This window comes from Heliangelus exortis, chromosome 14 (genome assembly GCF_036169615.1).
Source record: "Heliangelus exortis chromosome 14, bHelExo1.hap1, whole genome shotgun sequence".
Taxonomy (NCBI): Eukaryota; Metazoa; Chordata; class Aves; order Apodiformes; family Trochilidae; genus Heliangelus; species Heliangelus exortis.
The window spans coordinates 11,446,099-11,457,810 of record NC_092435.1 but is presented as its reverse complement, the minus strand read 5'-3'; the positions used below and the strand labels follow the sequence as shown (position 1 = coordinate 11,457,810).

The following is an 11,712-nucleotide window of genomic DNA, read 5'->3' as shown; positions in this document are numbered from 1 at the left end:
ATTGTTTCTCCTTCAGCCTCACTCCTGGCTGTGTGAAGGTGCTGGAGCTCAGGCTCCTTGCCCAGCTGGGTCCCAGCACCCAGGGAACATTTCCTCTGCGTGACACTGGGGACACAGCCAGGACCTGGCAGCCTCCTGGCTGGTGACAAATTCCTACGGCGGGGCTTGGAGGGGACATCAGAGCCTGCAGCATCGTGGTCCTTCCCAGTTGCCCCTGGAGGCAGAAGTCCAAGCTGATAATTATTGAGATTCCTCTTGAGCTCCAGCAGTTTCCGATGGGTTTTTCTTTCTCTGTCCTCTGCAATCATGTTGTCATGGTGACCAGAGAGGGATGCTGGACACCAGCCTGGCTCCCCTCCTCAGAGGATGGGGAATGATGGAGCTGATGGGTTCCAGTGGGGTTTGGCCACCTCTGAGAAGAGAGAGAAGTATTAAGAAATAAAAGGGACACCTTGGTTGTTCTAAACGTAGCAAGGCACAGAACAGTCCAGATGCCTGCAGAGATGCCTCACCCTAAAGAATGGAGTGCAGGAGCCATTCAAACAAACCAGGCTTTGTTAGAGGGGAAAAAAATTAGGTAAGTTAAAATCAGATATAGCCAGAGCTTAGTCTTTGATAAATGAATCCCATTCAGGATTTAATTAGAATGTGCCCACGTTGTGTGACACACAAGGTACACGTGTCCAGGACTTGCTGTACTGTCAAAATCAGCCCTTTGAAACACCCAGGAGAGCCAGAACACAACTCAAGATCTCATGGACCATTTAAAACAGCAGCAAGGCAGGTAAGCAGAGCTGAGACCCCAGGGTGCCCCCCATAGCAACGTGGGGGCCAATGGTCCCACAGCCCCAACCAGCAGCAGGACCTGGAGCAAAAAAATTTTATTTTTTTTTTTAATTTTCCTTGTCTAGACCACCTAATTTTGTGTTCAAGGAGGGGGACACAGGGAGAAAACCACCAGTTTAAAAGCTGGATGTGTTTAGATATCACCATCAAGCTGGGCTTTTAAGCCTTTTAGTCCCAGGTAGACAGAGATATTCTCAGGTCCATGGAGAGCATCCCAGTAGCTCCAAAACCTCCTGAGAAAAGACTTCTGAACAAAGCTGACAGTTTGGTTTGTGAATCTTTAATATGCATTTCTGCAGCTCCCTTCCCCACTCAGCAAATTCATATTCTCTTTGTCAGAGGAGGCATTTTCATCAAGTATTTATAGCAGCCAAGTGAAATAACCCCATTTCTGCAGCTCTTAATTCACCAGCATTGTCTTGAAAGAAATGGCTTTTGATCTGAGTTTTTTGTGAATCTATCCCCAGATCCTCAATCTTCCTTCTTTACCCTAGAAAACAGGGATCAAATAATAAAATGGAAGTGCAATTCAACTGTTTTTCCCAATGGAGAATATCTGCATCCATAAAAATCCCTCTAAATTCTGAGTGATTCTCAGTCACTTCTGGAGCAGGTGCTCCAGTTGTTGAACCTCAGCCAGACCCCTGGGCATGTCCAGAAGAGTTTGTTCTTCAGAAAACCAGGCTTTGATCCATCAAATGATGCAAATCACCACCTGCCACAACCCATGGCCTTCACCTACACAGCTACTTTTTTTTTCTTCAGCTGTGTTTTCTTTGAAGAAGCCCCAAAAATGAAATACTGAGCCTTGTCACCCTGTTACTGGTTTCTCTGGTTCTTTGGTTCCTGCATGAAAAAGCCTCCAGGGAACAACCCTGAGCTGGACCAAGATGCACAATCTGATTTTCCTCTGGTTTTGCTGGGATGCTTCTTGAAACACTCAGCCCTGAAGCTGCCCACCTTGGCCCTCCAATATTGGGAATGATTCTTCTTAGCAGACTGAGAAAAGCAGGGGAGAAACAGGGGATTCTCCTTCTCACGGGGATTTTATTCCCTTTCACAAAGTGGAAAAAACGTTGGTTGGATGAGAAGACTCAGAGAGAGAAGCCTGGAGGACCAAAGCTTCTCCTCAACCCTTCCTTCTTGGGGTGGTTTAGGGGGGACCAAGTCCTCTTTTTGTCCCTTGCAACATCACAAATATTTGAGGCTTCAGACCAATCAGCTCTTTCTGCTATAATCTTATAAACTGCAGGGATATGATTTGCTGCCATTAAAGTTGTTGGTTTTTAACAGTGACCTCAGTGGCAGGAGATGAAAAATCCAACAGCTGTAAAAGCCTCTGCCTGAGCATCTGCACTTCGTAAGCCCCTTGATATTTTTAAGTGACACCAATAAATGGAAATGCTGGTCAGCTGAGCAATAAAAGTGCTTCTGATGAGCTCCCAGTGCCTTATATAACACAACATAGAAATCATTAAAAAATCAGGAATCGTATTTCTCCCGAGCCACAATTTTTTTTAAAGAAATAAATTAAAATATTAGTTTCTTGTTGGCTCCTGGAGGGGACAGAATTGGAACTCAGGGATGTTCCTTGTGTGCTGGAAAACAGGAAAGTGGTGCTGAAGCAAAGGAATTTGCCAGCACAGTAACTTTGCAGTAAATCTTTCCTTAATTCCTGGAGTCCTCTGGATACCCAGGACAACACTGGCAAAACTAATCCCAATTCCTGTGTTTGTCTCCTCTATATTCCCACAGGTATTCATTGCACCTGGGTGCATCATCAGTCCCCAAAATCCAATGGCTCCGAGTTCACAGTTTGGTTATTTAGGAGGATGATGTCCAGATCAAGGGAAGTATCTTAAAAATTCTTTTTTGCTGAATCTGGGGGAAAAAACCATGAAGAGATCAGCCCTGGCATGGCTATTACACTGTGTGGCAATGAAATCTGCTTCTGGGCTGTGTAAGCAGCAAGGGGCTGCTCCAGTTTTGATGTGTATTCCTGCATTTTGGAATTGTCCTTGAAAATACCCAAATCCCACCCAGCTTTCAGGTCCCTGCAACATCTCCACCTAAAGCACAACCATTTCTGTGAGCCTGGCACTGCTTTGCAGCTATGGGAAATAAAAATGAGAGATCTCACTCTCTGAGAGATCTCACTGCCCCCCTCCAGAGCCAAGGGAGTCATTACAAGCCTCTAACTCTGTGAATTCTTATTTTCATTAGGTTTTTTTTTTTATTTAAAGAAGGAATGAAACCCACAAGCTCCGGCGCACTTGCAGAAGCAAAGCCCCAGGGAACTCTCTTAAATAAGAAATTTTTATATCATTTCATTTTGCAATTTCATTTCCAATGCTTGACCACTCTTTCAGTAAAGAAATTTTTCCCAATTTCCAACCTAAGCCTCCCATGGCACAACCTGAGCCCATCTCCTCTCAGCTTAAAAGGTCACAGGGCAAGCAAACAGGAACCCCCAGCTCATAGGATTGAGTATTGCCAGCAGCCCTGCTGCAGAAGGGGTAAAAAAAGCACCTACCAGCAGCAAAATCAAACTTCTGATTTTCCTTTTGCCTTCTTAAAACTTGGTGAGTCCTAAATCACTCTAAAATCAAGGTTTTTCGGGGAGAAAAAAAAAATCTTCTCAAGCAAAGACTTAGAGCCATTGAGTAAATGTTTCTGGCTGAGCTATAAAGTGCTTGGCAATGGCTGCAGTGGTCCCTCTGATGATAAATCACACAAAATAGGAATAAAAGGGACTTTCTGATTCACCAGACTGACTCCCTGCACTACAGTGGTAAAACCAAGCTGGGGTTTCAGCACTGACTCCTAGCTGGGTTTTTTTTTTCCTCCCAACTTCTATTTTGCCCCTATGGATGGAATGGTTTAAATTACTTCTCAGATTTTATACAGTGAACATTTCAACATAAATGAATCTTTAATCTACCACTGCTCAGCTGAGCTCAGGGAATTTGGAAATTTTCATGTAGTGACTGTAGAGCTCTCATAAAAACATAGGGCTGTGATGCACCAGCAAAATAACCTTAAATTTCTCATGGTGCTGGCTGCACGCTTCCAATCAATTTAGCTTTGTCCAAATGCAAAAATGTTCCCCTTGGGAATGTGCTGGATGTCAGATTTTTTTTTCCAGTGCCTATGGAAGGGATCAGGAGTGCCCCAAACCAGCATCCATTTGGAAGTTTCAATGCACAGTCTATTAAGATGTTCCCAAATTAAAATACATTTGGCCAAACAAGTGAAAATGCTTCTCTTATGCCTCATCCTTCTTTCCCCACACTCTGCCCCAGCACTTTTCTCCTTAGAAGTGCATTTCAGAGCTGTTTGGGACAGGTTCTGCTTCCCACCTGCAGGGCAGGAGATGGGGCTGCAGCCATCCCTGGGGGAGCTTCAGCATCCCTTGCCCAGAGAGTCACTCACTCCCCATCCCTCAGCTCTGGAGGTGTCTAATGAGGGATTTGTAGCTTTTTTGGAGCTGTTGATCTGCCCAGGCTGTTCCAGGAGGAAAATGTGTGAATCCACACAAAACTAACACCCTGTGTCATCCCCAGTGGGGACACAAGTCCCCAGCATCCCCGTGACAGATGGGCTGGAGAAGGCTCCTTGCACCCTCATGGTTCAGTGGCTGAGTGTGATGTTTCTACATGGAAGGGGAATTTGGAATTTCCTGCATGTCACTGGCAGGAAAAAAAATGAATAAGGGATTGAATTTACAGCTCAGGGCTTACCCCTGACCGGATAAATTGAAGCAGGATGGGAATCCCAGGGTTTCCACCATTCAGGTTTCCCTCCAATCCAAAGCCTCTGCTGGGACACCCACCTGCCCCAAAACCCAGGAGGTGGTTTCAGGGCACAGGAGTGAAAAATATCTTCCAGCTTTTCCAATATTAGATTTGCTCAGGAATCTGTTATATTTAAAAAAAAAAAAAAAAATCTTTCATGGTTTTTTGGTGGTTTTTTTTTTCCCCAACAAATTGCTTTTCTCAAGACAGCATTTTGAAACTCTCGGAGTTTTTGTTTTAGCTTTTCCTAAATGAGAAGCAGCCATTTCAAGCCTAAAAAATAACACACACCCCTAAAGCCACTGAGAACACATCTAGCAGGGAGATTTACCTGGAATGTGTCCGTGTCCATCTCACCATGGGGACAACAGCACATGGAGCTTCAGGTTCTCCAAAGCTTTCCCTGCTCTCCTGGTTGCTTTCAGCTGCCCAAGTCAATAGATAAAGGGTCATAAATTCCAGTGTAAGGGAATCTGTGCTTCCTCTGTGGGCTCTGTTTCTCTGTAAGATGCAAAAAACCATGAAAATAAATTATAAATGTCTGGTTTTCTAACGAATTCAAATTTCACAAGTTTGAAAACTTTCTTGTGGAAGGCATTTTCCTCCTGGAACTTTGTGCTTCTGCCTTTACTCATCAGAAATGTTTTAGCCTTTAATTGAAGATGATTCTGTGGCTGCTTTATGGATGAGAAACCCAGTGCTCTCCCCCCCCCCAGCCCTGCTGGCATCTGCAGTGACAACAAAAAGATGAAGTTCTGCACCTGTCCCTGCTTCCCAAGCAGCTGGAACAAAATTCCATTCAACACTAAATAGAGTGCAAGAAATGACTCAGTATGGAAATCAGACTTATTTCTTTTTAACTCCATTATATGGCAGCACCAGGGAGCAGGCAGGCTTGCTGGCACAGGGGTGGATATAGCTGGGGGGCTTATTTCCAAAAAACTCCTTCCAATGCTTTTCCAGCAACCCCGGAGACAAAAGGGAAGAATTCTGTATTTCTGCTCCCCAGTTACATTTTGTAAACCTTAAGCAGACCTGGTTCAAACACAAGAAAACAGAACAAAAACAGAGGATGTGTCTCAAGTCTCAGGCTGCCAGCACTGGAATCCAAGGTGGGGAACAGCTTCATCCTAAATTATCTCCAGTAGATTTTGCTCCAGGTGACAGCAGGAAAGAGACAGGGAGATCAAATTTCATCCCTGCCAGGGAAACCCGGGAGCAATATTTTAACACCTGAAAACTAGTTCATGCATGTTTGTGCAACACCCTCAAAAAGGACCTAAAATGAAGATGTGACCTGCTCTGTGCTGCCCAGCTCAGGCTGCTGGGACACCAAAATCATCCTGGTGGAGCAGGCACCAAAACGATTCTGAAATCAGCCCAATTTGGAAAAAAAAAAAAAAAAAAAAAAAGCAAGGATGGAGTTTCCAACCTGTCACTAGGAAACAGAAAGTGGCTCCCCTGAAGTCTTTGGCTGTGATCCTTCCCCTGCAGAAGGGCTGGCAGCCAGAACTCCACGTTTCCCAAAGGCAGGTGGCAGCAGAAGCTGTTTGATGAGCTCCATGAATAGAGATGTTGATTCACTGGAAAACACAGGAAAAACCAGGAGAAAACAAATCAAGTCAATTTAAAGCACTGAGACTTTTTTTTTTTTTTTTTTTAATTGGTGAATGAAATGTAAAAAGTGTTTTGAAGCATCACAAAAAGCCCACACAGAAGAATGAATTTCTGATTGGACATGAAGTATACTCTGAATAAAAATACCAAGTGTGATTTGGTGGACAAAAAAGCTTTCTGAACACAAAAAAGAAAACAAACCAAAACCCTTTCTGGAAAACTTCTGGAAATGGAAATATTGGGGAATATTTCAGCAGGAATTGGTTAAAAAAAGCGGAAAATATAATTCATTAAATCTCTCATATTGAGGGAAAATAGAGAAATATTTGGAATTAAGACTTCATCTTTGCTCTTGCACTAAGGTGTGTTGCTGCTGGAATGCAGCAAAATGGAATTACAGCCCTAAAAACTGATGCAACTTTCCCCTCCACTTTTGCCAATAAACAGGTATGTCCAGAGGTTTGGCCAAAGAGATGCTGCAAATTGAACAGAAGTCAGGGAGTTTAGCTCCTATTCAGCCTCCAAGAGGCTTTTAAAGTTGCATTTTGAGTAAATTATTCTATTGTGACATGAAAAAAAGTGTTGGGACTGGAGTGCACCAGTCCTGGGTCTCTGGGCAGGAAACACAGACTGTTCAGCTGCAGTAATAGATCTTAAAAAAAATAAAAAATAAAAATGTCCTATAGGGTGGTTAGATTGTTCTGGAATCATTCACTTGCCTAAATGTCAGGAAGAGATTTTGCACTCTTCAAAGAAATTATTTTCTGTGACATTTCTTCAAGTGAAAGATTTTGCAAGTGAAAACCAGTGTGTGCTGCCAGCAGTTATAAAGGTTTTAGACTCTTAAACCAGCTCCTTCTAACACATCTCCCAGAAAGGTTCCTCTTGGAATGGAGCATGTCCTGACTTCTTCTCAGTTTTCCCCTTCAGTGCAAACTTCCAAAATTGACAATGCTCATTTGGGAAATAATTAAAGCAGCCTCCTCATGTATATTCCTTGAATCATTACAGCAGGTCTGACACCTTGGCTTCATCACCTCCATGAATATTCATGAAGCAAACCAGCTCCAAATCAAGCCCCAACCTTTGCTCAGAAGAGAAAGGAAACGTCCCCATCCTCCTGAACATTCATGCCCACACTACAATATTATTAATTACTCTGCTACACACTCATCAGCCTCCATCTGAGGCCAGGATTTAATGACAGGCAACCACATATGAGAAAAAAAAAAACTAAAAAACCCTAAACTATGAATCACCTCATAAAGTCCCATAGGGTGCTGAAGCCATCAGTGGGAAGATCTGCTCTGAGGTGCAAAGTTTCTCCTCTCTTTCTGCTGCTTCTTTAACTTCTCACCCATCCTCCTGACCCAAACCAGGGCTATTTTATTTTCTTGCTACTCCTCTACCCAAAAAGGAACTTTCTGCTGCCAGCCCAGAAGCCAAGGCTCAGAAACCATCACCTCAGCACTGGGGTCTGGAGGAGGTTGTGCTCCCTGTGAATACACCCCAGCTGCAAACCCTTAACCATAACACAGGTTTGTTGGGTTGGTTTTTTTTTCCCCTGTGCTTACCAGGCAATCATTGATGGAGCAGCTCAACCAGTTCTGCAGGGCTGGGGGTGCTGGATGCTGCCCAGGAACAAAAGCCAGGGCTCCCAGGTTGTTTGCACAGAGCCACAAAAAACCCTGCCTCAACAGGAATCATCTCACAGTCCAATTTGTCACCTCCTTGACCTCACTGAGAGGTTTTTTCCCTTCTCTGGATGTCCTGGAAGCTTGTAAATAGCCTCGGGTGCTTCCCAGGAGGCCACTTCTACAACTGCACATCAAGGGTGGCTTTCATTCTTCATCCCACCCTGCACCCTTCGGGATGCTGAGCTCCAGCTCGGTGTGTAGGGAACAGCATCCAGGTTGCTTTTGCTCCTCTTGTTTGCCTACATTTTGGCGTCATCTTCAATGACACAGTTGCCTCCTTTCAGCAACAAACACAAGCTCTGCCCTCCCCCAGTGCCTGTCCCCACTTTCAGGAACAGATGTTCATTGCCTCCAGAAAAAAAAAAAAAAAAAAAAAAAAAAGTGATTTCTCCTCCCAGGCAAAAAGCTGTGGGTTTTTTTTAAATAAAAATTAAATCAAGAGGTAAATTCCACTCACCAAGTTCTGAATGCAAAACGTAGAGGTCATTTAGACCTCACATGCACGGGAGAGGGCAGGAGAAGAGGGCTCAGCCTGGAGACCCCCATGCTCACAGGGATGGACATTCCTGGTGCTGGGAGCCCTCCAGGTCAGCAGAAAATATCCACAGAAGGAAAAAAGGTGCACTCATCAGCCTGAAAAGTAATTTTTTTGAGATTTGTAAGAACTGAACCCAACAAACACATTCAAGGAGTCACTCTGTTTCTGCTCTGTGTTAACCCTGCTGCAAAGAAATAACTCACCCACCCACACTCAAGAGGTTTATTGAGAATTTATTGAGAAATTGTTTTATTAAGGCTCAGCCAGGAGATGAAAATAAACCTTAAGGGTGGCCAAGACAGCTGAGACCTGACCCTGGGAACTGCCAGCTCACCAAGGGACCTTTTCTGCAGGGAAGCCCCAGTCTCTGATTTGAGAAGCTTCGGGGAATTCAGGTGGTACCACATGGAGCAGAAGAAATGATCAGCCCCAGTTTGCAGGGCACAGGTGATCCTGGCTGGTCTGGCAGGGTGAGCTAAGAGCCCACATCTCCAACAACCTCCCCAAAACTGCACTGACTGCATAAACCCCCTCCCAGTGCCAAGAGAGGACACAAACCCAGCCCAAACCAGCAAAGGAGAAAATGCAATGTAAATGCAACAAAAAACACCCAGGAAGTAAAAATGGCTGAAAGAAAAAGGGAGAACAGAGACTGAAGCATGGTGCAGGAGCCTTCCTGCTGCTCTGTGGTGCCACCAAGCCACTTGGTCCCCTCACACCTAACAACAAATGGTCCAAAAACCTCAGCAGTTTTTTTTTTTTTTTAAATGAAAGTGTTTAAGGTAGCTTTCCTAATATTAAAAGTGCTTTCCTTGTTCTGAGCTGCTGAGCCAGTTCTGCAGTGCAGGTGTGCTCCCCACACCACCGTGCGAGGTGTGCAAGGTCCCTGTGCTGCTCTGCAAGGTCCCTGCACCATGGCACACGGTGTGTATGGTCCCCGTGTCACTCTGCAAGGTGTGGATGGTCCCTGCACCATTGCACAAGGTCCTTGTGTCACCATGCAGGGTGACCATGCCAGATGTGCTGCCCTGTGAGGTGTGCACGGTGTCTGCACCATCCCACGAGGTTTCTGTGGTCTCTGTGCTTCCATGTGAGGCGTGCACGACGCTTGCACCATCCCACGAGGTTTCCGTGGTCCCCCTGCAGCCACACATGGTCTCTGCAGCACCGTGCAAGGTGCTCAGGGGAGCAGCAGCAACAGCAGCAGCAGCAGCACCTCTCCTGACCCCGTTTCCCGTCCAGACAGAGCGGGGAAATCCCCAGGACCCCCTCGGGAGCCCCCCTGGCTCAGCGGAGGGCAGAGCCGAGGCAGGGCAGGCAGGAGCAGCAGGGGCAGAGCCCCAGGGCAGCCGCCAGCAGAGCCGAGAGCCTCGACGGCCGCTGATATTTCGAGGCTTTCTTCACCTCCCCGCCCGTCTGGGCCACGTAGTCGAGGGTTCTCAGGACGTGCTGCTCCACGCTGTCTGCCGCCCCGTGCTGCTCGCCCACCAAGCCCTCCAGCCGCAGGAACAGCCCGTGCAGCTCCTCCATCTGCCTTTCCAGCTCCAGGAGCTGCTGCTGCCGGGCCCGGGCCGCCTCCATGTGCTGCTGCTCCGCTTTCAGCTCCTCCAGGTCCCTGCCGACGATGCGGAGCGTCCCGGGGCTCTGGGCCAGACGCTCCCGTTCCTCCGCCCGCAGCTCGACGCCCGCCAGCTCCAGCTGCCTCTGCATCTGCTCCATCAGCCGATGCCGGTACCGGCTCTCCCGGGCGTAGTGACGGGCCAGGAGGGCCCGGTACCGCCGCAGCAGCAGCCAGAGTTGGGTCTGGCGGACGCGGGGACCCGCTCGGCTCGTCCCCATCTCCGGCGGTGCGGGCAGGGCCACCAAACGGGGCTGCAGGGCGACCGCCTGCCTGGTGAAGGCGGCTCTGGCGGCCCCGAGGCCCCGCTTCTCCCGGGCGATGCCGTCCGGGGAGGTGCAGCACAGCACCGTCTGCTGCGCTCTGTCGATCCTCTCCGAGAGCTGCTCCAACCCCTCCAGCACCCGCCACAGCTCCGCAGCCTCCCGCAGCGCCCGCCCCACGGGGCCGCCGTCGTCGTGGTCCCCCCCGAAGGCCGCGTTGTCGAAGCTCGGGGGTTCCTCGGTCGCGTCCCCCTCGGCCGCCGCACGTTGCCGGAGCTCCGGCAGCCGGTCCCGCATGCTGCCCGCACGCCAGAACCTTCGGTGGGACGGGCAGAACATCACCCGCACACCTCCCCCCCCCAACCCCGGGGAGGGAAGGAGGGAGGTGCGAGGCCGGAGCCGCCTGCGTCAACTGCGGGAAACTTTCCCCGAGCAAAGATTGCGGGAGGCGGGCAGAGGACGGGACCTGAAACGGGAGGGGAGGGGACAGAGGGGGCCCGGGGAGGGAGGTTCGGCAGCGGCAAGGGAGAGGCTCACACCTGGGCTCGATATGTGATCCGGGGGGTGGAAAACAAAGGGGTTTTATTCACTGAAAAAAGGGGGGAAAGGAGGGAGGAAAGAAGGGGGGAGAGAAGAAGGGGGAAGGAAAAAAGGGTGGAGGGAAACAGGGTGGGGGGGAAAAAGGGTGGGGGGGAAAAAGGGTGGGGGGGAAAAAGGGTGGGGGGAAAAAGGGTGGGGGGAAAAAGGGTGGGGGGGAAAAAAGGGCGGGGGGGGAAAAAGGGCGGGGGGGGAAAAGTAGAAAAGGGAAAGAGAGGAAAAGGGAAAGAGAGGAAAAGGGAAAGAACAAAAAACACAAAAAAACCCCAACACCAACAACAAAACCAAACACCCCCCCAAATAAACAAACAAATGAACAAAAAAAAACCCAAACCCAAATCCCTCATTTTTAAATAGTTTTTTTCCCTTCTTAACATTTAAACTGTTTAGCAAGTAATGCAAAACCAAAATAAGAGGTTTGTTTTCTTTTTTCTTTTTTTTTTTTTTTTTTATTAAGACAATCCCACAGCTGGAAAATGAAACATCCTAGATTACATAAGTGACTTCAAAAAAACTCTAGAAAAAAAATCTTTACAAATTTACATTTGTACAATACAAAAACTAACAGCTCATTGCATATAAATATTACATTTGGTCTGCCAACATGTGGCATCAAAATCCCTGAAGTATTCATTTAAAGGGACCTGAGATAGCGGATGTGAAGATATGGGCATAAATATCACCTGGAAGAAAAAAATAATCAATATAGAAAGTAGACATAATTCTAATAATTTTGTGCATT

The 11,712-nt window shown here is 47.3% G+C and overlaps 1 protein-coding gene and 1 long non-coding RNA gene across 2 annotated transcripts; both read right to left on the bottom strand.

The window, feature by feature from the left end:
• Positions 1-4,934: 4,934 nt before the first annotated feature.
• LOC139802601 (uncharacterized) lies at positions 4,935-8,841 on the bottom strand. Its single transcript, XR_011728704.1, has 3 exons — positions 8,412-8,841; positions 6,073-6,909; positions 4,935-5,141 (listed from the first exon to the last, which is right to left on the bottom strand). It is a non-coding gene; the product is annotated as an uncharacterized lncRNA (long non-coding RNA).
• An 816-nt stretch (positions 8,842-9,657) lies between these two features.
• LOC139802600 (syntaxin-1B-like) lies at positions 9,658-10,823 on the bottom strand. The gene has a single exon (XM_071757914.1). It carries the CDS (start codon positions 10,710-10,712, stop codon positions 9,780-9,782), a length of 933 nt encoding a protein of 310 aa, XP_071614015.1. The 5' UTR covers positions 10,713-10,823; the 3' UTR covers positions 9,658-9,779.
• Positions 10,824-11,712: the final 889 nt, after the last annotated feature.